General features: G+C 46.5%; 1 protein-coding gene across 2 annotated transcripts in view; it reads right to left on the bottom strand.

The window, feature by feature from the left end:
• SRI (sorcin) overlaps nt 1–25,716 on the bottom strand; it is an 84,039-nt gene extending 58,323 nt beyond the window's left edge. The window contains exons 1-2 of one of the 2 annotated variants that reach the window (XM_069211600.1): nt 25,553–25,714; nt 1,351–1,431 (exon numbers count right to left, since the gene is read on the bottom strand). In XM_069211600.1, coding sequence (XP_069067701.1) covers nt 1,351–1,431; nt 25,553–25,603 — 132 coding nt within the window. In that variant the 5' untranslated portion in view covers nt 25,604–25,714. Of the gene's footprint in view, nt 1–1,350; nt 1,432–25,552 lie in introns of both variants that reach the window. The other variant, XM_069211601.1, reaches the window with a different exon arrangement.
• Between the last annotated feature and the right edge of the window lie 1,946 nt (nt 25,717–27,662).

Genomic DNA, 27,662 nt, shown 5'->3' with positions numbered 1-27,662 from the left:
TGCATAACCAGTGCCTTATTCGGATGCTGCCCCCCTCCCCCCCCCCCCCCCAAAGGCCTCTCTCTGAACATGGAAGACGCCCCGCCCACTCACCTGCATATTCACCGCACCAGCACCTCGCATAGGTAAGCGCAGCCACCGCCACTCCATCTGCTTTGCATGCAGCCGACGCTCCTGCTGCTAGCAGGTCAAGGCAGCTGGCCTCTCGAAGCAGCCGCACCACCTGCTAAACCTCATCTTCTGCAGCCATCAAGGTGAACCCGTCTTTACTTAACCCGATAAAACCAGATATGACTGGGCAACAATAGTGCCCAACACTGCACAGCTACTAGCCTGCGCATGGAAAGAACGCTACAGCTATGACAAGAAAAGCGCTACAATTATAACCAGCCGTGTCACCTGGACAAAATGGTTGCTGGTCACATAAAATGGCCGGCTATATACCCAGAGGGCTACCTTATTGCCCAACACAGCCCAAAACCACCCAGAGCAGTTCCATTTCCCAAATCCTCCAGGGGTGGCAGGTGACGTCCCGATGATCAGCTGCCTTCCTCCCCTCATACCAAACCCCTTTAGGGTACAATAAGGCCTATGCCTTAGAGTGCCACACATTGACCAGGACAGTAGAAAGAGATAACAGGAGTTGTGTGGCTCTAATTAGCCTGGGGTTAGAGCCGTTGCCCATCCAAGACCAAGAATGACTCTCTTCACTTTGCCATGTGCCTACAGACAACACTCAGATTGTGCTGACTACTGCCACATTGCTCCCCACCGAACAGAACACAGACCCCAAAAAAGGCACTGCTCTACGTACTGACCCTTTATAAGAACCCTTGGCCTTAGCCCACCCACTCCCGATACAGTAAGGCAATGAACACAGGAGGAGTCCTCTGTAGTGATGGAAACCATTTTGGGATGAAATGCACATCCTATCTAGGACAAAAAGCAACGCTAAGATGCTGTCCCTTAATATCGGCCTGCAAGACACATGCCCAACCGCATTGGCTGAGACAAGGTAGGTAAAAGCCCATTCGTTTCAGCACAGAAACAACATAAACTGATGACACTAACGCAAAAGTGTCACTCTCATGAAAAACAATTTGACTTACTGTCTATGGAAAGGAGGCTGAATGCCATAATTTTTGGGAGTAGTATTTCATTTTAATGCTGGAACAAAGGGTTCACCTAGGTTGATAATTAGGGTAAGTATGCCATCACTGCTATAGTAAGGCGCTATTTTGGTTAACAAAACAGTTGTGCAGATAAACATTTTCAATGTTATAGCACTCAGAACCTTGGGCTTATTCTCCACAGAGACGTATTTATTGCAACATTTCAAGTTTAACTCACCTGGCCTGAGACAGCAGCAAAATATCCATACATGGGATCTTGAGGCTGACCGTATGCAGGGCCTCCCGGGGCGCCGCCATACTACAGAGAGTTATGAAGAACAAATCACCGTCAGTACATCCCACTCCCTTTATGAAGCATCCATCTTACACAGCATTCATCACTAAAAGCGCCAATTCATCCAATGAAGACCTACCTAATTAAAGGATGTTTAAGCGCACAAGCATTTATTTTATAGACAACAGGAAGCACATCAGTTTGGTACAAGTTGCTGGCCTCCAAAAGTAAATAGAGAAGTTACTACTATATAGCAACAAACGCACAGTTAAAGTAAAGAGCTAAGGTTCTGAATTCAGTTTCATCCTCCAGAAACAAGAAAACGTTACATCATGTTCTCTTTGAATATGGGTAAATGTTTCAATTATATAAATTGCCCACGTTATTGTTTAAAAAAAAAAAAAAAAAATGCCCTGAAAGTCTATAGTTGTTACAGTCAGCCCTCAATCACAGCTAAACTACATAAACCTATAAACACTGGTAACACTACCATAAATGTAAAAACTTTGCGTTCTGGAGGAATATGCAACAGTTTGTGTGACCTTCAAAATACAAAAAATGAACTAAACATACTGCGATAATGCCCCTTTTTGCCTGGAAACACCCGTTTTCTTTGCTGCATTCTAGTGCTGCTTTTCAAGACTCTCCATACTGGGGTGCGGACACACACAACTTAATTTTCACCACCGGCAAAATAATCAAATTCTGCCACATTACAGAGCTCACATGGATCAACCATGCCATCATTCACTTCACCATCTCAGACGCTCAGCACACCATCACCAAGCACCACAGCGCCTCCTAATGCAGCTGGGGGAAGGTAACAGAGACTCAGTGGACACAGGCCCTCAGCACCATTCATTCCGCTGTTTCAGCAGACGTTGACCAGGCTGTCCAGAAGTTCTTCACCTGGATCAACAAATGTGCCGACAGCCGCACACCTGAAACCAGTAAAAACCAACAAAACATCAAAACAAGCTAGCTGGTACATCCAAGAGCTCAGAACCAGCAAGTGCAATTGCTACCAACTCAAGAAACTATGGTGCTCAACTAAGAACCCATCCGACAGAGCCACTCACAAAGCAGCCCTAAGCAACTATCACCTGCGCATCAATGAAGCCAAGAAAGTAACAATAACTGCCTGCATCGACAACACGGCCAACCACACAAAGGTACTCTTCAAAATATTTAAGGAATTCTTCAACCCAACAGCCACACAGAACACCATCCACCCCTCCCAAGAACTTTGCGACACCCTCCTTGACTACTTCCACAGCAAGATTGCCACCATCTACAACAATTTCGAGCCCCAACCCACCAGTCTCAACTTCAAGAGCGCCAACCAACCAGCACATAACAGCAGAACGACCACCACCTGGACACTGCACACCACTCAGACCACCACAGCCATCCTGTCCTTCAACTCAAGTGCGCCCACTGACCCCCTGCAATTAAGATTTCTTCAACCTTGGAACCAACCCAATCAGCATGGAACTCCCCAGCATCCTTAAGACCACGAACTCCACAGAAATCTTCGATGACCGACCCCTCCTAAAGAAACATGCAGATGACCCCAGCGATCTCAAAATAAATTTCCAGATTGATCTCCCTGCTCCCCCACCCGGCCAAAATACTTGAGAAAGCCATCAACCAACAGCTCACGAATACCTGGAACAAATCCCCCTATTTGATGCCTCACAATCTGGATTCTGTCCCAACCACAGCACTGAGATCACACGAATTGCTGCCACAGACGACATCTGAACTTTCATTGACTGCGGAGAAACTGTGGCCCTGGTGCTCTTTGACTTCTCTGCTGTGTTCGACACTGTCACCCACCACACCCTCATCAACAGACGCTACAACATCAGAATACAGTAAAAATCCCTCCAGTGGATCGCCTCATTCCGTACAGGATGTGTATACACAGCATCCGGCTGCCCCATTCACCTCCGCAAGCAAGGACATCATACGCAGCATACCCGAAGGATTATCCCTCAGCCCTACACCCATTTGACTCCCCTCGCAGATGTCGTCAGATCCCACGACTTCAACATACTCTCCAACGCAGATGACTCAACTAATCCTCTCACTCAACAAAGGCCCCTCCAACGCCAAAATCAATTTCTGCAAAGCCATGACCAATGTAGCCAACTGGATGAGAGAGAGCGGGCTCAGACTCAACTCCAACAAGACAGAAGTACTGATCTTCGGGTAGAACACTTCCGTCTGGGACCACAGCTCGTGGCCAGCAGAACTCGGACCAACACCCACATCAACAGACCACACATGCAACCTTAACATCATCCTCGACAGCCAACTGACCATGAAAGTCAATGGAGTCGCCGCCTCCTACTTCCAACACCCTTTGCATGCTCCGTAGAATCGTCGGATGAATCCCAGTTGACAAGAGGAAGACCGTTACTCAGACCCTCATCACCAGCTGCCTCGACTACGACAACGTGCTCTCCATCGGCATCTCCACCCAACTCCTCGAAAGACCCCAGAGCATACAGAACACTACAACCGGACTCATCCTGGACCTCTGCAAATGGACCCACATCACTCCCTCCACCTCAGACACCCCTAGCATCCATCGTAGCCACGGCAGGGGCCACTTCTCTTACATCTGTGCCAAAACTGGAACAACTTGCCCCTCCACCTCAGAACAGCACCCTCACAGGCAGACTTCAGAAAGAAACTCAAGACCTGGCTCTTCAGCAGAGACACAGAACCCTCAGCGCCCAGATACCCATATGGGTGACAGTCCTGCACTATTAAAATGCTGATTGGTTATTGTCCCTTAACTAGAGAAAATTCACTGGGGGCGATAGTAGGGCAGCAGCACAGAGCCTAACAATGACTGGTCGTAAAAGCTCCAATATTGAAGCCTGCTTTTAAAGATGTCTCCGCAATCAATTTCTTTTTCTGAGTCCGATAATCACTGTCTGAGATGGCAGATACATGTGAGGTATTAAACAGTTAAAAAAAAAAAAAAAGACAAGATTCTGAGATTTTATTGTGAAAGGGAGAAGTAAAGAGTTGTCAATGTCAGAAAGTAGGAAACATTCACTTGGCTTGCCCCCATAGCCACCTTTAAAGTTCTTTGAAATAATAGAGGCTGTGTCATTGTTAGAGGGTTGGCACTCAAATGGAGCATATATTGCTGTTCTGATGTATTGAGCTCCGTGTGAGATCGCAGAGGTGATAACTGGAGAGGACTGGCTACGGGGGTCAATAGCCTTGAGAAGTAATCCTGACATCTAAGGAGCCATTGCTGCTTGCAGCGTTAACCCTACCACAATCTATGCCATTTTGGTTAGTCACTCCTGATTCATAAGTATCAGACCACTTAGTGTTGCAAGTGAGGGATAGAGCATCAAAGACAAGAGTCACACTAACCGGAACACTGCCCTCCTTCCCTCCCTACATCAGGAGATGCAAGATGTTCAGCAAGAGGAATCTCTGGCATGGGGTAGGTGCCTTGAACCCCCTCCGAGGCACTGCTAACCCCTGCTCTCAGTTCAAACTGGAAGATACAGGGACTCTCCAATGCCAGAATAATTGAGAAATCTGGTGATCAAGGATGGCAGGGGTATGAACTGTGGAGCTTCGTGGTAGAGTTTATTGAGAAGGCTTTCCCTACCTTACAGGATTGGGATATTGATTGTCCAGTTCAAAGGACCTGCCAATCCGGTCTAGGGGGGCTCCAATACTTTATTTTTCTTTTCAGTCTTCTGCCACATATGCAGTGCAGATGGAAACTCCAACAGTTTATTCCCTGATTCCAGGCTGTTGGACTTCAGGCTTACTTACAAGAACCAGCCCGTATCAATCATTAAGAACTATTGTAAGGAAATGCCTCCTTGGCATGGTTACCCCCTGACTTTTTGCCTTTGCTGATGCTATGTTTTGAATTGAAAGTGTGCGGAGGCCTGCTAACCAGGCCCCAGCACCAGTGTTCTTTCCCTAACCTGTACCTTTGTATCCACAATTGGCACACCCTGGCATCCATGTAAGTCCCTTGTAACTGGTACCCCTGGTACCAAGGGCCCTGATGCCAGGGAAGGTTTCTAAGGGCTGCAGCATATCTTATGCCACCCTGGGGACCCCTCACTCAGCACAGACACTGCTTGCCAGCTTGTGTGTGCTGGTGAGGACAAAACGAGTAAGTCGACATGGCCCTCCCCTCAGGGTGCCATGCCAACCTCACACTGCCTATGCAGTATAGATAAGTCACCCCGCTAGCAGGCCTTACAGCCCTAAGGCAGGGTGCACTATACCATAGGTGAGGGCACCAGTGAATGAGCACTGTGCCCCTACAGTGTCTAAGCCAAACCTTAGACATTGTAAGTGCAGGGTAGCCATAAGAGTATATGGTCTGGGAGTCTGTCAAACACGAACTCCACAGCACCATAATGGCTACACTGAAAACTGGGAAGTTTGGTATCAAACTTCTCAGCACAATAAATGCACACTGATGCCAGTGTACATTTTATTGTAAAATACACCCCAGAGGGCACCTTAGAGGTGCCCCCTGAAACTTTAACCAACTACCTGTGTAGGCTGACTGGTTCTAGCAGCCTGCCACACTTGAGACATGTTGCTGGCCCCATGGGGAAAGTGCCTTTGTCACTCTGAGGCCAGTAACAAAGCCTGCACTGGGTGGAGATGCTAACACCTCCCCCAGGCAGGAGCTGTAACACCTGCCGGTGAGCCTCAAAGGCTCACCCCCTTTGTTCCAGCACCACAGGGCACTCCAGCTAGTGGAGTTGCCCGCCCCCTCCGGCCGCAGCCCCACTTTTGGCAGCAAGGCCAGAGGAAATAATGAGAATAACAAGGAGGAGTCACTGGCCAGTCAGGACAGCCCCTAAGGTGTCCTGAGCTGAAGTGACTAACTTTTAGAAATCCTCCATCTTGCAGATGGAGGATTCCCCCAATAGGGATAGGAATGTGACCCCCTCCCCTTGGGAGGAGGCACAACGAGGGTGTACCCACCCTCAGGGCTAGTAGCCATTGGCTACTAACCCCCCCAGACCTAAACACGCCCTTAAATTTAGTATTTAAGGGCTCCCCTCAACCTAAGAATTTAGATTCCTGCAACTACAAGAAGAGGACTGCTGACCTGCAGAAGAAGAAAGAAGACACCAACTGCTTTGGCCCCAGTCCTACCGGCCTGTCTCCTGCCTTCTAAAGAAACCTGCTCCAGCGACGCTTTCCCCAGGACCAGCGACCTCTGAATCCTCAGAGGACTGCCCTGCTTCAAGAGGAACAAGAAACTCCCAAGGACAGCGGCCCTGTTCCAAAAAGACTGCAACTTTGTTTCAGAGGAGCAGATTTAAAGACCCCTGCAATCCCCGCAAGAAGCGTGAGACTTGCAACACTGCACCTGGCGACCCCGACTCGACTGGTGGAGAAACAACGCTACAGGGAGGACCCTCCAGCGACTCCAAGACTGTGCGCAACCAAAGTTGTCCCCCCTGAGCCCCCACAGCAACGCCTGCAGAGGGAATCCAGAGGCTCCCCCTGACCGCGACTGCCTGATTCTGAAATCCCGACGCCTGGAAAAGACCCTGCACCCGCAGCCCCCAGGACCTGAAGGATCGGAACTCCAGTGCAGGAGTGACCCCCAGGAGGCCCTCTCCCTTACCCAGGTGGTGGCTACCCCGAGGAGCCCCCCCCACCCCCCCCTTGCCTGCCCCGCTGAAGAGACCCCTTGGTCTCTCATTGAAAACCCAACGCGTGTTTGCACACTGCACCTGGCCGCCCCCGTGCTGCTGAGGGTGTACTTTTTGTGCTGACCTGTGTCCCCCCCGGTGCCCTACAAAACCCCCCTGGTCTGCCCTCCGAAGACGTGGGTACTTACCTGCAGGCAGACTGGAACCGGGGCACCCCCTTACCTCCATTGAAGCCTATGTGTTTTGGGCACCTCTTTGACCTCCGCACCTGACCGGCCCTGAGCTGCTGGTGTGGCGACTTTGGGGTTGCTCTGAACCCCCAACGGTGGGCTACCTTGGACCCCAATCTGAACCCCGTAGGTGGTTTACTTACCTGCAAGAACTAACATTACTTTACCTCCCCCAGGAACTGTGAAAATTGCACACTTTTAAAACAGCTAAATGTGTTTTATGTAAAAAGTATATACGCTGTTGTGATTATTCAAAGTTCTTAAAGTACTTACCTGCAATACCTTTCAAATGAGATATTACATGTAGAATTTGAACCTGTGGTTCTTAAAATAAACTAAGAATATATATTTTTCTATACAAAAACATATTGGCTTGGAATTGTCTGAGTGTGTGTTCCTCATTTATTGCCTGTGTGTATGTACAACAAATGCTTAACACTACTCCTTTGATAAGCCTACTGCTCGACCACACTACCACAAAATAGAGCATTATTATTATCTCTTTTTGCCACTATCTGACCTCTAAGGGGAACCCTTGGACTCTGTGCATTCTATTCCTTACTTTGGAATAGTACATACAGAGCCAACTTCCCACAACTATCACATGCATTTATAGAACTTTTTAATGCATTGAAAAAGAGTGGTCTTTTTGGTGAGACTGGCCTAGGATCTCCGATCACAAAGAGGACAATAGTGGAAAATAATGGGGGCCCAGTGAGAAAAAGACGTAGGCTGCAAAGGACTATTTACTTCTTTAGACAGGAAAAGATGGTAAATAGGCTGGGGAAATTGGTGAGTGGGAAACTGCTGTTGGTGTGGGTGGGGGGAGGGGGTGGGAAGCTCTTTTATATGTGAAGTTATCAGTTTATTTTCCTCATTGCGTTTCAATTTTGTTTTTTTTCCTCTCAGAGTCTTACTTCCCACATCTCATAACAGGAGATTAATAGAGGGGACTATGTCTCTTCCTTGAGACACCCTAAGGTGTAGTAGGAGGGCAAGGTGTTTCCTGCAGGGGTGGGTGGAGGGGTAGTGGGTTCAGTGCAGGAGCAATTGGTGGGGATATGGGTCAAGGCAAGAAGGATGGGGACAAATGGGGGTGGGGAACAGTGGGAGGGCGAAGCAGGCAAAAAACAAAAACAAACACACAGCCACAGGTTTATTCTTTCCAAGGAATCTTCTAATGTGCGATTACGGCTGAAGTTCATACATATTTAGCTAATGCTCTGGCATCAAGTGCCATTAAGCTACTTACCTGGAATGTTATCAGGCTGTGTGCCACTCAAAGGATTGCCCTGGTTCAAGAGATGTTACCTCGGACTGCCTCAGAAATTGTTTGTTTGCAAGAGGCGCATTGGACTAAGCAAGGTAAATTTTGCAGCATCAGAGCTGTAAAACTACTGCCACCACCTGGTTAGAATCTCCCGGCAGGAGGTTTTCCCTCCTGGCAAAAGACTCTTTGGTCATTTCAGATGCATAACCTGACCCCAAAGTTTGGTGGCTCATCTGGGGGTTGATCAAAGGCTCCATTGAGATCACGATCTGTAATTTACATGCCCCAAATACAGATGATCTGAATAAGTATAAAGATCTTCTAATTTAACTCAAAATTTGGGAGGGGACTCTGACTATTTGCAGTGACATTAATCTTCCTCTTAAACCTTTGAAATATCCTAACAGTTCTCTTGTGGCTTTGCGTATGAGGCAATCTAGCGCTACCTTGCTCCAAGATAAGACTTCTCTCGGCCTCACAGATGTTTGGCGTACCCTAAGGATAGGGTGTAGACTTATTACTCTGTCTCTCATGCAGCTTGTTCTAGACTCTGACATGACATGTTCATGGTTTGTGAAGGTCTTTTAACATATCTCAAAATACAGCTATCTGCACAAGCCATCTCAGACCGCATCCCTTCGGTGAGGACAATAGCATCTCGACTGCCCAATGATCACCATGGTTGTCGACAATGGACCTTTAACTGAAGGTTCCTAGCTGATGATTGCTACCAGAGTATATGACTGAGATTATTAATGAACACACTAAGAAGAACATATTCCTGTGTAATAATCTTACGGCAAGAATAAGGATTTTTGGGCACCAAGTCGGATAGTCTCAAAATTCAAAGACGTATCTGTCAAGAGTGTCCTTTCTCCTTTGCTTTATATTTGTAAAGCTATCTGAGTCATTTGGATCACTTACAAGATATTCCTCCACTTGGTATTAATGGTCAATCCTGGAAATTAGCTGCTTATGCAAATTACATTTTCACACCTCAGATTGCACCTCAGATTGCACCTCAGATTGCACCTCAGATTGCAGTGATAGCAATGGAGGAAGTGGCAAAACAATCTGGAGGAGTCTTGGGTATTTAAAAAAAAAAAAATCTGAATAATACTCAAGTCTTACATAATAAGCAGCACCACCACAGTATTTCCCATAATAGTGCGTTGACTGCCTATCTGGTTGCCAAAATATGTAGATACTCTACTTTACCTCGAAACTCCACTGGACCGACGACAAATGCGTCCACTTCTCCTTCACCAAGACCACCGACCGGCACCCCCCCACCCAAGAAACTGGACCAAGGTTACCAAGCCCAGCTCACAGCCGCTCTCTGCCACTCCCCACCACAGATACCAATGCCTCGGCCCACAACCACCACCAATGGATTGCTAACTGTGCCAACACTCTAGTTCCTAGAAACCTGCTGGCAATCAACACCACAGGAGACCCAGCTGGTTCTCCCCTGACCTCCAAGAATACAAGAGCACCTACAGAGGACTCAGGAGAAAGTGGAGAAGCAGTAAAAGCAAGACAAACCACAAAGCCTTCAAAGACAAGGTCACACCACGCACCGGCTCATCAGATAAATCAGAAAATCAACCATTCAGGAGTGCATCAATGCCAATGCACAACACCAAGGAACACTTCACCATAGTCAATAAAATTACTAAACCCGGCACGGGAACCACAAACATCCCCCCACTCCTCCCAATACCTCTGCGACAACCTCACCACCTTCTTCCACTGAAAATTCCAGGCCATCTACGAAGGATTCGCAAACAAAGACCCACCCCTTCCGCACACCAGCACCACAATCGTAGACCCGAACCCCAGGCAGACCCTGGACCACTGGACCCTTCTCACCCCAGAAGCGAATGCGTACCATCTGCTCTGGGGCACCCTCGGACCTATGCCCGGACCACATCTGCAACAAAGCCGGCGTAACCATTGAACCAGAACTATGTCGTACCATCAACCGCTCCGGCAAGAGTGCCACCTACCCGGATGAATGGAAACAGACATAAACCCTCTACTGAAGAAGCCGTCTGCAAAAAACCCTTTTCCAGCCAATGAAAAACCAATCAACACACAGCTCACAGATTTAAAGAAAAAAAAGAAAAAAACGCATCCTAGATCCCTACCAATCTCACATCACTGAAACTGCCCTCCTAGCCACCACGGATGACATCTGCCCCCCTACTGGACCATGGTGAAACAGCCACCTCATCCTCCTTGACCTCTCTGCCACTTTCGACACAGTCACCCACACCATCCACCACCTTGTGCACCAGACTACACAACGCCGGCATCCGCAACAACAAGCCCTGGAGTCGATCTGCTCCTTCCTCACCAGCCAGACCCAGAAAGTCAGGCTTCCAGCTTTCACCTTGAAACCAAAGGAAACCAGCTGTGGAGTACCCCAGAGCTCTTGTCAGTCCCACCCTCTTCAATGTCTACATGATCCTGCTCGCCAAGATTGACAGATACCAGGGGCTCAACATTATCTCATACGCCAACACCACACAGTTAATTCTCTCCCTTACTGGCAAACCATTGACAGCCAAAAGCCACTTTCACAACTGAATGAAGACAGTCGCTGACTGGATGAAAGACAGCTGCCTCAATCTCAACTCTGATAAGACATTATCCTGGGCCCAACCTCCACCTCTTGGGAGGACTCTGGGTGGAATCCTCGTGGCCCACTGCCCTTGAATGTGCCCCATCTCCCAACAACCAAGCACGGAACCTCAGCATTCTCGACTCCTCGCTCTATATGGCCCGCCAAGTCAATGCAGTCTCATCCTTGTGCTTCCACACACTCCGCCTGCTCTGGAAGATTTTCAAGTGGATCTCCATCGATGCAAGAACAGCAGTCACCCATGCACTCGTCAGCAGGAAACTACTACAGCAACGCACTTTATGCCGGCATCAACAAGAAACTCCAAACAAGAAACCCGAGAATACAGTACACCGCAGCCAGACTCATCCTGGACATCTCCTGTCACAGCAACACCTCTGCCCACCTGAGAGACCTTCACTGGCTCCCTGTCAGGCGTATCACTTTCAAACTCCTGACACACGCTTACAAACCCTTCACAACATCGGGCCTGCCTACTTCAAACACTGCCTCTCCTTCTACACACTCCCTAGACAACTCCGCTCAACTGACCCTTGCCACCATCCCTAGAATCTGGAAAAACACAGCTGGAAAAAGATCCTGCTCCTATCTCGCCTCGCAGACCTGGAACACGCTGCTGCTTCACCTCCCTGGCTCAGTTCAGGAAGGACCTCAAGACCTGGCTTTTCAACGGACCTCCATCCCCCTTCAGCGCCTTGAGACCCCCTGGGTCATAAGTCGCGCTCTACAAATATTTCCGCTCAGAAAAAAATATAAAAATGCTAAGCATTACGGCTCAGTGAAACAGACTTCCTTTAAGTATTCAGGGCTGTTGTAATATTAGCAAAATGACAATCCTTCCCAAGTTCCTGCAAGCCTGGATACCTAATATATTTTTTCAGAAAATAGAACCATCCTGGTCGCATTTGTTTTAAATCATGAAAGAGCGCGATATTTAAAAATGTTATTATTGGGCATCTTTTTGAGCATAAGTGTTCCATTATGTAGCTCAACATGTTTTAAGGGCACTGAAAAATTATTGGGATATCTACCACGACTACCTTTTGAAATAGAGAAATTAGCCGGATACTAAAGAAATGTTAACCCTTTTATCATGCCTGCACTTATCCAGTGAAAGTGTTAATAACTGTGCTGCATTACATAAACAATAAAACAGTAATAAAATTATCAGTGGCAGCTTGGCAGAAGTAGCAATCCGTTATACAACTTTTTAATGGGAGTAGAACTGTCACCTGCCATTTATTAAAACGTATCACAAAAACGCGCATTTTTAAATGTCCTTTTCACCTTTACCAGATACTTTTATAGCTGTCCGGTTTGCCAAAAAGGCTAGGAAGGCATCTCCCAGGCTCACCAGAAGGAAGAGTTTCTTGTAACAGAAGGAAAAAACACCCTGCCTTGCCGTCCTGGAGAACTCCACTGAAAGAATGGACCAAACACATCTCATTTAGACCTCCGAAGCCCACACCCAGAGAGCTGAATCCAGATGACACCATTTAGGGGAGATTACAGTGTTCTTCAGTGCTACACTAGCATTTCACAAGACGATAAGCAGCAATACTTTCTCCAACGGAAAAAAAAAAAAAAATAAATAAATAAATCACTAACGCAACCACTAGCTTGTGGAGGACATTTCTTCACAGAACCTAGTTCCATTAATTTACAACGTACTTCAATTGCGTCAGCAAGTCAATATAGCGCAGAAGGAACTGATCCAGGCAAAAACAAAACACTACCCAGGGGCGTAGCTTCAATGTGTCGGGGCCTTAGGGGGCCCCCTCAATAAATGTATTATGCGATAAATAGTCAGGCACAGGCGCTTTCAGTCGTGTGGGGTGTCTTTCGGATTTCATCAAGAATTTACAGCGCGGTTTGAAAAGACTTCAAAAATGTTGATTATTTAACAAAAAATAAATAAATACAGCTTAGTACCCCTACAAATCCACATTCCTCTCCCTTTCCGCCTCCCCTTACGCTTCTCTCGTGTGCCCTACTTGTTGTATAATGTATTTTAACATTGGGTGCCGGCGTGATTGTTGAGAAATATGAAGTTCACTCCTCCCTACCCCCAGTCAAGTAGGACAAGAGCTATTTGGCACTGTCGCTTTTGCCCTGTTTTCCAGTAACATTCAGCTGTTCAGTTTTAAGAACACCTACAAATATCACAAGTAAAAGTAATAATTCAGCTATGGATTTGCATTATTATTTATATGGTTTCAAAAAGTCCTTAAACCTGAAGGACAGTAGCAAAATGTAGTTTCTCTTACCGAGAAGTACAAGAGGGATATGAAATGTGCTACAAGCGCTGATAAATAAAAAGGGGCAGATTTCAAATAGCAAAAATTTATCGGGACAAAAGAAAAATGCAGTTAAAGAGAAAATTATTTTTTGCTGATTTTGTTCAGAATTGGAAAAAGAAAATCAAGCATTGGCAAGGCCAACAAGGCTGGATTCAGTGTGCCAGCACATGCAGTTAAATGACAGTACAGCAAGACAAATTAAAATTAGCCCGTATTAAATACTCCTTTGCCGTCAATGCAGTCCTATTATTGACTGTTTCTCAAACAGAGTTGTATTTGTAAAGTAGTACTCCATGCAACTCAACGCAAGCACTCCAGTATAAACATACACCCCATATCCAACGGCATTTGATAAGAGTGCTACTCCGAGGGGGTGGAGCCAAGATATGACTAACAAAATCTCAAGGCAATATCTGAAAAAGGCTGGTCGAAACCAATGCCTTAAAGTGGCCACTTCATGTATATTGGAAGCAACAGGCGAGTTTGACAGCTGCACTGTCAAAACCCAGACCTACAAACAAAAAAAACAACAAAAAAAAAGTACAAGGACGTGTACAAATGCATGCATCACGATGCACGTGTGCATACGCATCATGACCGTATGGTGGCCCAACATTAAGACAAATAGTCAAGCATGTGTCACCATGCATGAGCATACAGCATGTTGCGCCTGCCATTTTTAAAATATTTTTTTAGATCTTAGCTACCAGATAGTGCAAGATGTCTGGTTGCAAAACAACTATTGTGAACTTAAGAGTGGGCTTACAGTTCACTGGCTTAGCTTATTTTCACTCACTTGCTTACTGCTAATGTAATGACTTCCCTTACTCTACTTGTGTTTATCCCTGCAGTGGAACATATCTTCTCTGGCATTCTTTTGACTGGCAGACTTGTATCCTTCCACTGCTCACTATTGGGGAACTACTTTTTTCTTTTTGGTTAAGCACACGAAAAGAACGCATAGGTTTTCAAGCTCGCCCCATGTGCGCTTCTACGCCTACCCTAGATTGTTCTCCTCATGATCGGCTATTTTCACTCACAAGTGCTCCCCCAAAAAACCTGTGCCCCTTCCCCCCCCCCCCCACCCCGCACCTACAGAAGGACAACCGTTTTTTGACGATGCTGTATAGCCTCTATATACTGCATTGGCAATGCCAATAGATCCTGCATGCAAGACAGACTGGCTTTGCCAACTTTCTTTGTATTTACAAATTCATTAAGTTGGATGCCTACCTTAGAGCAGTAAGAAAGGAGAGGCCTGGATGCAAACTGCAGCTACCAGGCCATCCAACGTAAAGAAAAAAAGACTTCTGGGGAGCAAATATGGAGTGAGAGCAACTTTAATTATCATTTGTCTGCTTATCACTCTATAAAGACAAGAAACTAATAAAATTAATAGCTATGGCCTGACCTGAAGCACCACATCCATATTTTAAAGGCCAATACCCTTCAACAACAAACAACTAAACCTATCTAGAGGTGAGACACGCAACAACTCAGGATAAGAGCACTGTAGGTTCGATTTATCAAGAAGGATAAAACTACTGTAAGCCTGACCTGCATGGGGGCACCAAGGACATTAAGTGGTTGCACTTGAATATGGGCATAAAAAAACGTTTTGTTTTTTTTTTAGAAACATACCGATTACCAGAAGCCAAAGTGGAGTCTCCTGCCCATTTCCTAATGAAATAGCAAAATTATGTAGGGCTGCCAGGCCTGCGGTCAACGAAGGGAAAACAGTTGAAGGTGATTGGGAATATATCTTTGAGCAATTGATGATTTCACTTAACATAACTAAAATTACCACTTCACCTGCTCCGAGCGGGAGGAATGCAATAAGATTATACAAGGTTGCTCCTTTCACCTAAAAAAGGTATCCCCAGACAGAACTGGCTTGCCCGTAAACTGCTATCACGGACAATTGCACAGACCTTTCTGGAAATCTACTCAAATGGTATTGCTTCAGTACAGCGAATGCATGTTGTGACATTACTTCAAAAACAAGGCTGTCCGAAAAAAGAAGGAAAAGCGGAACTAAATATAAAGAAATAAGTGGGACAAATGAACGCAGTTGCGATGGAAATGGATAATTAGTGACCTTGTATTGACACCAACCATTAAAACACCCGCTGAAATAAAAAATACAAAATATATAAGAAACCCATTACAATTAGTGCTCACTTGCCAGTTGTCCAAATATCAGTGTCAAGCGACTACTTGTTGATATTTAAAATACACACTTTAAACCCGATCGGGAAGGAGTTAATGGTAATATGCCACATCCAGATCATTCCCGTGCCTCCAGAACTCCCCTGGAAGTTCACTGCCCGTGCGGGACCAGTATCAACCAGCATGATGCTATGTAGTAATACAATAGCTTGTCTATCACGATACATTATCCTGTTCACAAAGAGAGGTTTAAAGCAAACTGTACATGCACGACTTGTACAGCAAGCTAAAAATGCGCACAGGTCCATGTCCCAAAGAACACAGTCTGTACATTCCCCCACACAAGTGCCAGGCTTTGCATTCATGTGTGCCATCCCAATGTAGGCCAGCCACTATAAAACCCACGACAGAACAAACATAACGTCTACACCGTTCACACACGTAAAGGATTTTTTTCTTCTTTAGTTGAAACGCAAAAGGATGGGACCTTTAAGGGAGCTGGCCACCAGCATCCAGAGGAGAAAAGCCTGCTGTTACCAAGGGCCATTCGCCCTTTGCCCACGCGGGCCACCAGGAATATAAAGAGCTATTAAGCACGAATCAAATATTTCCATCTTCAAGAATGGCCAAGCAACACAGCTTTTGTGCTGCTCAACTGTACCACGGGGAACAAATTCAGGACCTGCTTTTCCAAAATGTTCCGCTCATGTTTGCACTCTGAGAATATGAACTACAGTCCTAGTTATATTTGGTAGGTTCAAAGCTGGACCGAGACTGGCATCTAAACCCTTTATAGCTCACCTTGGTTGATCCTTTCATGCGTGTAGCACAAGAATAAAGCAACTGAAGGCAAGATTGCCCGGTGCAATGGGTATCTTATCACTTGCCCACTCTTAACATGTTAGAAATGGGGTCTCTAGTTGGCAGTGGGAATACAACCTGGCCAACTAGGGACCCTTTCTCTAGTCAGGGTAAGGGAGTCAAACACCGGAGATAACTCCAGCTCACCACCTTGGTAGCTTGGCAAAAGCAGTCAGGCTTATCTCAAAAGGCAATGTGTTAAGTATTTGCATAAAACACAAACAGTAACAGTGAAAACATCACAAAAGGACTCCACACCAGTTTAGAAACATTGTTGATATTTATCTAAACCAAACAAGACCAAAAAATAAAAATCGAACATACACCAAAAATATATCAATTTTTAAAGTAAAAAAAAAAAAAAGGCCTTAATCCATAGAAACTAATGGATGCGTTGTTTTAACACTAAGTACCTTGTGAGCGTAAAAAATAAAGCCGCAGGTGAGGTGATGCGATGATTCCTTACCTGCAAGTAAGGCCGTGCGTGGATTCTTTTCCCGCTGGGTGAACGATGCATTGATCTTTTTACCGCAGAAGAGCGATGTGTCAATATCCGGGCCTGCAGCCTCAGGTCAGTGCGGTGATGCCGTAGATTTTGACACCCAGCGATGTGTTGAAAATCCAGACCCGATGAATGCATGATGAGCAGGCAATTTGTTGATTTCTGCAGCCGCGAGGCAGGTGCTGGGTCGATTTTAAAGCAGAGAGGCAGGTGCTATAACAATTTTAAAGCTGCAGTGCGGGTGTTGCATCAATTTTCTGCTGCTTTTTCTGTCTCTTTACTGTTTTCTCTGCGTTTTCACCCTTTTCTGCCTCTTTACTGTTTTTCTCTGCTTTTAGCCCTTTCACGCTCTGTCTCCTTGCCTTCACCTGCTTCCCCTTAGTTCTTCCCGCCGCTGCGACCCCTGCGGCCTCGCCCCCCTGCTCACCCATTTGCGCCTCGCTCCCACCTCCCAGCTGCTCCTCCCTCACCACCCCTTCTCATTGGCGGCGGCATCCTTCTCAACACTCGCTCCATCCACAAGCAAGCCATCGAACTATGGGACCTTCTCGACTCATCCTCCCCAGACGTCACCTTCCTGACGGAGACCTGGATGAACCCATCCTCGGCACCCGACATCACCATAGCCATCCTGGGCAGCTACAAGATCACCCGCAGAGACCACACCAACAAACCGGGAGGAGGGATCACCATCGTCCACAGGAACACTGTCAGATTTTCAACCAACACCAGACACCCTCAGCACCGCCAAACACCTGCTCTTCCAGATCTACATCGATCCCATGATCACCCTCATCTACAGACTCCCCCCCCAACAGACCGTGACCGCAGTTCAGTGACTCCATCGCCAACATCATCAGCACGCAAGCCCTTGCTTCTACAGACTAAATCCCCCTCAGAGACCTGAATATCCACCTCGAGAACACCAATGACAGCAACTCCACCACCCTGCTCGACAACCTCGGACTTAAACAGCTTGTCATGTCACCCACCCTCTCTGCCGGACACATGCTCAACCCCATCTTCTCTGCCAGCAGCCACGTCATTTTCAGCCACACCACCGAACTCCACTGGACCGACCACCGCCACATACACTTCACCGTCGAGAAACCCACCACGCACCACCACCCACAACGGATCCCCTGCCGCAGCTGGAACAAGGTCACCAACGACCAGCTGATCTCTGCCCTCACCCTAGCCCCACCAGCCGACACCGAGACAGCTGCCTGCAACCTCAAGCAATGGATCGACGACTACGCCAACGCTCTCACCCAATCAAGAAACCCTCCATCAACCGCACCGTCAGAAAGGCCACCTGGTACACCGCTGACCTCCAGACTTCCAAACAGATGTGCCGAAAACCCGAGAAGAAGTGTCGCCACAGACAGGCACCGACACGGCCCTCACGAACGCCATCCGCAGGCACCACCAGCTCATCCGGGGCACCAAGAGATCCTCCTTCAAGGAACGCATCGAAAACAACGCGCACAACAGCAAAGAGCTCTTCAACATCGTGAAGGAACCCTCCAACCCCAGCTCCAGCCCGACGACATCCCACCTTCGCAAGACCTCTGCGACTCCCAAGCCACCTTCTTTCACCGCAAGATCACAGACATCCACGACAGCTTCAACACCAAGACCTCACCGGCAGTCACCCACACCACAGACTCACCACCCCCCAGCCACACCAACCCCCTGCTGTCCTGGTCCCACGTCAACAACGATGTTACCACCAAAGTCACGTACACCATTCACTCCGGCTCACCATCCTACCCTGCCAGCACCACATCTTCAACAAAGCGAGCTCCTTCATTGCCCCCCCCCCCCAACTCCGGATCATCAACAGCTCCTTCAAGACCACCACCTTCCCGAAAAGGTGGAAGCACGCCCAGATCAATGCCTTACTCAAGAAACCCAAGGCCGACCCAAAAACTACTGGCCCATCTCCCTGCTCCCGTTCCTGGCGAAGGTCATCGAGAAGATAGTCAGACAACTGACACACTTCGAGGAAAACAACACTCTGGACCCGTCCCAATCCGGTTTCCGCAGCAACCACAGCACCAAGACCGCCCTCATCGCTGCCACAGGCGACATCAGGACCCTGCTGGACAAAGGCGAAACCGCAGCCCTCATCCTCCTGGACCTCTCGGCCACCTTAGACACCATCTGCCACCACATCCTACGGACACGCCTCCACGACGCAGGGATCTGGGGCAAAGCCCTGGACTGGATCACCTCATTCCTCACTGGCAGAATCCAGAGTCTGCCTCCCTCCTTTCCGATCTGAAGCCACCAAGACCATCTGCGGCGTACCCCAAGGATCTTCCCTCAGCCCAACCCTCTTCAACGTCTATATGGCACCACTCACCAACATCGTCTCATACGCCAAAAACACCCAGCTGATCCTCTACCTCACCAAGGACCCCGCCACCACCAAAACCAAACTCCACAAAGGAATGAAGGCTGTCGCCAACTGGATGGAGAACAGTCACCTGAAACTGAACTCGGACAAGATGGAGGCACCCATCCTCAGCTCCACCCCCTCTGCCTGGGACGACTCTGCCTGGGAGCCACAGTGATGCCCACCAACCACCCACCAACCACGCACACAACCTGGGGTTCATCCTGCACTCATCGCTCTCCATGACCCAGCAAGTCAACGCCGTCTCATCCTCCTGCTTCAACACCCTCCGCATGATCTACAGGTGGCAGGGATGGTGGCAGGGATGTGGAATTCCTATCGCCCGACACCCGGGACATCTTGTTTGGGGTCAAGGGCAACAAGTTTTTATGTTTACTTTGTCCTTGGGACACGTAGGCCCACCCCCCTGCAGCACAAACCCTTTGGCTGTCTGTTTACAGAGAGTGGAACTCTCTGCAGTTGAGGTAATGTGTTTCCAAGAGATAATGCTGTTCGAACTTGTATTTATGGTTCATTATTTGAAAGCCTTCATTATTAGGGTGAGTGCTGTAAACTAATGTTTTAAGGTCACACTTCACTACTGACGTTGGTTCCAGTACAAAAAAAAAAAAAAAACGTGTATACACATGTCTGAAAAGTTTAGCCTATGAGGCTAAGTATAATGCTCCCAGAATGCTCTCTGATTATATGCAAATGAAGTGTCATTTAGTAAAATGTGTTGATGCATGCTAGTATTTCCCAAAAATATTTCTAATGGAAAATCAGTGTAACCATTTTCAACACTTTTATGGGAAGCATGAAAATAAACAAACACTGACAAAGCCAACTGATCTGACAAATTTTTATAAGTCTTTTGGTTTCATCAATGCGTGTCTTGTTTTGACATGGCTTTTGTAACACTTTATTGTTGTGGGAGCTACCAGGCCCTCAATATTGTAACAAACACTGGCAAACCCCCCCCAAAAAAAGTTTTTGAACTCTAAAAGCACACGTTGCCACCAGCGGCATAACAAAGGCCCTGCAGCCGCCCTCCAGGGGGCCCCTTCAGCACAGCACCTGCCCTGAGTGCGTCTGGAGAGGGGGGCTCCTCCATGTTCTTTACAAAGGGGCACCCTCCAGTTTCGTTACGTCACTGATTGCCACTGTAGTTCCTGACACTGAACAAAACTACTTTGTGTGGCAATATGCTCCTTGTGGAAGAGCAGAATGCGATCACTCACAGTAAAGCCGGCCGAAAGAGAGAGAAATAGAAGTTTAATAAAAAACAAAATGTCTTTGTTAACACCAGACCTAATTAGGGACCAAGACCCACATGTAGGTAGCTTTTTGCATGTCGCAAACAGCGACTTTCGCTGTTTGTGACATGCAAAAAGCACATTGCGATGCACAAACCCAGTTTTGCGATTCGGTAACCTGGTTACCGAATCGCAAAACGGGTTTGTGACTCGCAATTAGTAAGGGGTGTTCCCTTCCTAATTGCGACTCGCAGTGCAATTTAGGATTGTTTTGTGACCGCGAACGCGGGTGCAAACCAATCGCAGTTTGCACCCATTTCAAATGGGTGCTAACACTTTCGCAAAAGGGAAGGGATCCCCATGGGACCCCTTCCCCATTGTCAATGTCACTGTAAACATTTTTTCAGAGCAGGCAGTGGTCCTGCGGACCACTGCCTGCTCTGAAAAAATGAAACAAAAACGTTTCATTTTTGTTATGCATCTCGTTTTCCCTTAAGGAAAACGGGCTGCATTACAAAAAAAAAAAAAAAAAAAAAAAAAAAAAAAAAAAAAAAACTGCTTTATTGAAAAGCAGTCACAGACATGGTGGTCTGCTGTCTCCAGCAGGCCACCATCCCTGTGAGGGCCGCCATTCGCGAGGGGGTCGCAAATTGCGACCCACCTCATGATTATTCATGAGGTGGGCATTTGCGAAGCCCTTGCGAATCACAGATGGTGTCAGGGACACCATCCTACATTCGCAATTTGCAGGTCGCAAATCTGAACCTACCTACATGTGGCCCCAAATTCTTAAAGAAAGTCACAAAAGTGCACCCATGGTATATGTCGTACCCCTATAAAATATTTGTGAACTGTATTTTAGCATGGGTGAATACGATGTGTAGATTTGCTCATGTAAAAATCTATTGAGAATTCACAAGTTCATTTTCCCTCCAGCCACTTTCTTCCCAACCCTGGAAGAAGTTCTAATTCTGCCATTGTCAGGAGTAAATGTCCAACCTTTCTTATTATGGGAAAATATTAGAGAGAAGCTGGTAAATATCTTTAAAACATGCAGGTTAGTAGGTTTGCAGACTCAAAGGCATTCCAGCCCTGGAACTATTGCTTACTGCTTCCTCCAGCCCCAGTATGCAGATCTGCAGAAAGGTGGCAAAATAAGGAAATTGCTACAGTAGGGATTGAAACTGCAAGTATTCAAGCCCTACTATGGTAGTAGCCCTGGCATAATCAGAGAGCTATTATCAGAGCACTTACATAATGAGATTGCTACCATAATTTGTCGCCACACTACATGGCACCAAAGGGACAAGTAGATCTTTTTACAGGACAAGTAGATTTGAGAAGCAACCTGTCCACTGGACAAGTAGATATTTTAATAAATTCCACACCCCTGAGGTGGATCCCCACCGAAACCAGAAGGACGGTCACCCAGGCCCTCGTCAGCAGCAGACTGGACTACGGCAGTGCTCTCTACACGGGAACCACGGCCAATCTCCAGAAAAGACTGCAACGCATACAGAACGCCTCCGCACGCCTTATCCTCGACATCCCCTGCCGCAGCCACATCACAGCCCACCCGAGAGACCTACACTGGCTCCCCGTCAACAAGAGGATCACCTTCAAGCTCCTCACCCACAAAGCACTCCACAACGCCGGACCAGCACACCTCAATGAACGATTCACCTTCTACACCCCGAACCGACAGCTGAGCTCCGCCAACCTCGCCACCATTCCACTCATCCACAGGACAACAATCAGCGGCAGATCATTCTCCTACCTCACTGCCAAGACCTGGAACACCCTCCCCATCCACTTACGGCAGACCAAGGACCTGCTGACCTTCAGGAGACACCTCAAGACCTGGCTGTTCGAGCAGTAGCAGCTTCCCCGACAACCCCCCCAGCACCTTGAGACCCTTGCGGGTGAGTAGCGCGCCTTAAAAATGTACTGATTGATTGACTCCGTTCTGGTGCATAGATTTCCACCTTTGGTTCACCAACTCATCCTTTCAAGGGCCCAGGGACAGGATGTGGCACCACTTGGCAGGTTGGGGGTCCCAGAAAGTGAGCCCAGGTGCTGGCAGATGAAGTCTGATGGCCCTGAGACTTCAGTACAGGGGGGCAAGCTCAGGCCAAGCCCTTGGAGAAACTTCATAAGCAGGATTTCAGAAAGCAAAGTCCAGTCCGTTCCCTCCCAAGGCAGAGGCAGCAGCAGCAGGCCAGCAAAGCAACAGGCAGAGTGTCAGGTCCTCCTCAAGCTCTTCTCCTTGGCAGAGGTTCCTCTTGATACAAAAAAACTCTAACGTTGTGGGGTCAGCATTCCAATACTTATATTCATTTATGCCTTTGAAGTAGGCAAACATCAAAGGAAAGTCTTTGTAGTGCACAAGACCTGCCTCTTCCTTGCCCTGCCCCAGCTACACTCTAGGGGGTTGGAGTCTGTATTGTGAGCAAACAGGCAGCCATTTAAAGTGCAGGTGACAGCACCTCCCTCCCACCCTAGCCCCGGAAGACTCTTCAGGATATGCAGGACACACCTCAGCTCCTTTTGTGTTTTTGTCTAGAGTGAATTCTCAAGACATCCCAACTGTCGGTCTGACACAGACGTGAATTCAGCAGCCAAGCAGAGCCACAGAACGGTTAAGCAAGAAAATGCCCACTTTCTAAAAGTGGCATTTTCAAACAGACACTCTAAAAAAACAACTTTACCAAAAAGATGTATTTTTAAATTGTGAGTTCAGAGACCCCGAACTCCATCTCTCTATAGGCTCCTAATGGGACAAAATACATTCAGAAGGTATTTCTAGGCAACCCCAATGTTAACCTATGGGAGAGCTAGGCCCTGCAATAGTAAAAACAACTTTAACAGTATGTCACTATTAGGACATGTAAAACACACCAGCACACGTCCTACCTTTTAAATACACTGCAATCTACCCATGGGGGCTACCTTGGGCCTCCCTTAGGGGTGACTTACATGTAGGAAAACTCAAGGTTTGGGCCGGGCAAGTGTGTACACTGGCCAGGTTGAACTGGCAATTAAAAACTGCACAGACACTGCAGTGGCAGGTCTGAGACATGTTTACAGGGATACTCATGTGGGTGGCACAATCGTGATGCAGGCCCACCAGTAGCATTTGATTTACAGGCAATGGGCACCTCTAGTACACTTTACTAGGAACTTACTAGTAAATCAAATATGCCACTCATGGAAAAGCCAACTACCAAGACAACAATATAGACAGAGAGCCCTTGCACTTTAGCACTGGTAAAGTGCCCAGAGCCTCAAAACGAATTACAGCACAGAATCCAAAAAGAAGAGGTGATAAGCAAAAGGGTACAGGGAAAACACACCAAGAGCTGCCAGGTCTAACATACCCTCGAATGAACACCCCTAATGTACACATATATAATATAAAGAAAAACATTGACTTTACATAGATTTACTAGTTCAGCAGTGGATATGAATTTCCAAGACTTGCATGGTTTCCACCTCTGTAGCATTGAAACCAGTGCTCAATTTGTGCCGGTAGTTCCGGTGCGGAGCACCGCCCCTTATTTTTGGGGACTGCCATTTATTTTTCTGCCTCATGCATTTCCTCAAGCAAAAGACACATATGGGAAATACGGAGAAGGAGAAAAACAAAAAAGCATACAAAGGGAGAAAACAGAAAGGTGCAAAAGTGAGCTGAAGGAACACGGACTGGCTGTAAATGAATTAAAGAGGCCCGAGATGGCTTCAGGATTACGCTGCGTCAGTATTCCATACTGGCACATTTAAATGCAGCAGCTCCATGTTTCAGAGGAGCGCTGTGAGCAGCGACAAGTTTTTCTTTACAAATTAAGCACTGCTTGAAACCGATGTTCTAAAACGTGTCTTCAGTTTTACTTTTATCGTGTACTCACACTATGGGGCATTTAAAAGCACCGATTTCCATTAAGAAATTGCCTACAAGAATAATATGGTACATTTCACATTTACTTTGTAAGCATCTAAAAGTCCCTTTAAAAAGTGGAACTTCTATAAAGGATGTGCTTTTTTTGATTTCTTAAACCTGCTGATTTGGGATCAACGTCCGATGAAGACATGTGAATAATGGGACATAAAATTTTCATTAAAAACAACGAATATCTGAAGCCTGGTTGAGCTACAGTTTAAATTATTTGGTTTCATGCTGGAGAAAAAAAAAAAAAAAAAAAAAAAAAAGCCGTTCCAGTCAAACGCACGCCGATCTTTACACAAACTGAGCAACATCGCCATCTTTTTAAATGCCACAAACAGCCACCACTGAATAGAAAGATCAGTTTAACTACCGTGTCAGGATAGTATTCGCATCCAATATGTAATAACGTTACGGATTTTTTGTGTGTTTCATCTGGACACGTTTCTTTGCTGAAGATGGTTTACCATGTGCAAACACAGAAAATTCATATTAAAGCAAAGAAAACGCAAACAAACGCAGCGCCCTGCTCAAGGTGGGTGATTTTTACACACACACACACCAATGACTCAGCCGATAGTGTCTGCTAGGTAGTAAAAACATATCTTAGTTATTTCTGAAATACAAAGGTTAAAAATCAGTTTCACAGATCAGTTACAGTGCTAAGGCGTCCTCTGGTTTTTCTAGTAACAGCCAAAGGCTACGTACGTGTGCCTGTCCTGACTGGCGTTGCTAAGCTTGGGTTAGTAGTTCTGTTCACGGGGAAAGATTTATACTTTTCTCTCAGCAACACAGAACACCAGCAGGGATGCTTAACAGCCACGATCCCTCTGGACCAAGTAGACGAAACGGCAGCAACGGGCCGCTGTGAATTTAAATGCCCGCGCTTACCTGCTGCGGTGCCTGTTGCTGCTGGTAGTATCCTCCGCCGGGATAGGCCATGCTTTGAGACAGTTGGGGTTCGGTTCAGCAAGTCAAAAGTGCAGCAACTGCGGAGTAAGGATTACAATGACACAGACTTTCGCCTCCCTCGTAATCTAACAATACCGCGCCCACGGGAGTGAACCAATGCGAAAAGAGAGGGGTGGTTTGAAACGCTCAGCCCCACGGGAACGTCACTAACCACGCCGTGGGTATCATGGGGCGTTTTTGCAAGTATTAACGTTTGAGAATTGTAAACCTTGGTTCAGGTCCTGGAAATCCCCCATGCTACTGAATGGTACAGTCCACTCAAAATTGTTTTTGCAAATCTGCTTCTTTTTACAACCAACTTTACTGAGAAATGTACCGCGAACAAATCGACAATGCGAGCGTATTGAAAACTCACAAAGTTGTGTTCATTTTAATGGTGGTGTTTTGTGTAATGCAGCACGTTAACTAAGGTGGGGGGCATTGAAAAGGATTGATTTATTTTAACTAAAAGTTAATCACTCTGGAATTTCCGCCATTTGCCGTTTATCGTTCGAAAATGTAATAGAAACAGCAATATTTGCACGATAACGTGACTGTAATGTTCACAGAAATATTCTCCACGGAGAAGCCATGATATTTTGAATACTATGCAGCTCTTCCCTGGCTGTCATTGAGTTGCCAGTATCTGAATGTACGATATAGTTGTTTGCGTACTGCCTACGCGGAGCCCTCAAGCTTCCCAGCTCCATCTGCGCTTATCTATTTAGTCCAGTTTTTTTTCCTATGCATTCTGGGATTTGTAGTCCCCGATGACTTCCAGTCTTAAAATGGAAAGCAAAAGCCTGTACCAGGCTTCTCCGACACCTAATATAGTAACTAGTTGGGGAAGTTTTCATAGAGTAATATGGCGCTTCCTGCCTTTGATTCACTATTCACTATTCTGAATGATGCACTGGACAGGGTGAATACCTCCAAAAATACCCTGTATCTCAGCAAACAAGTTACTGAAAAGGTACAAACATTTACTTCCAGACACTCATCCAGCTAGTAGTATTATTGTCAACAAAATACATTGTACATTATCTCTCTTTGTTGTACAACTTATCATGGTTCCAACCTCTCTGACAGTGTATATTGTTGAATCACTACTTGCACATTTATTTGCCCAACTTCCAAAACTCGTTTCAACTAAATTTTATTTGTAGTTTCCTATAGTGCATACATTTATCCATATGACAACCACCTTGATCCTTGTAGTATATGTTTTACAGTCCAATACCAGTCCTTTGGGTATCAATTAAGTTTTAATCTCCATGTTACATCAGCCTCTTATTCATCAAAACAGCCAACACATGTTTCGTCAGGGAAATCTCCCACTAGATTTCATCAGGGTTTCAATGTTTATATCATCCTTTGTTTCCAAATTCTAATTTGTATATGTCCATAATTCTTAGTTCATGATTAATTGGCCCCCATACCTGGCCAAGAATTCTGCTCACTTTATCTGCTTAAAATCATTATCTGGCGGTTCACTTATCTGTCAACACCCGAAGCGAGTACGCTCTTTTTCTCCATGTTCTCCGACACGTAGCTTGTGAGCTACTGGTAGCTCTCCAGCTATCTGTAAGTAGCTCCCCTCTGTTCAGCCCAGCCTACCAACTTAGTTTTTCACTGGTTGAATTAATGTATGCAAACCAAAATTGAGAATGTGTATTTGAGACAAAATTATGGGTACTTTCAACACTTATAATTTGAGGTATGCAGAAAAATGACAGAATTTCCAAAATATATGTAAAGCTTCTATTCGAGTAATAAATCATGTGTCATAGAGGATACTTATTACTCATATACATATGCTGGTACCAGTAGCAGTGCAGCTATGGCTGGCTGTTATGTATTACCCATGTAGAAGCATTCAAACGTGATAAAGCTTTTTTTTTCTACATTACTGCTGGCATCCCTGATGCATGGAGGTGGTTACTGCTACTTCGCTTGCATATTGTGGCCACTAATGTCATCTTGTTTCACGTAGTCGCTGTCACAATTCTAATCATATTAGTAGCTCAGGATGATTTTCACTGAACTCAAG

Source organism: Pleurodeles waltl, chromosome 10, assembly GCF_031143425.1.
Source record: "Pleurodeles waltl isolate 20211129_DDA chromosome 10, aPleWal1.hap1.20221129, whole genome shotgun sequence".
NCBI classification, from domain to species: domain Eukaryota; kingdom Metazoa; phylum Chordata; class Amphibia; order Caudata; family Salamandridae; genus Pleurodeles; species Pleurodeles waltl.
The sequence above is the reverse complement of the archived record's forward strand: the minus strand, read 5'-3'. Positions and strand labels throughout refer to the sequence as shown.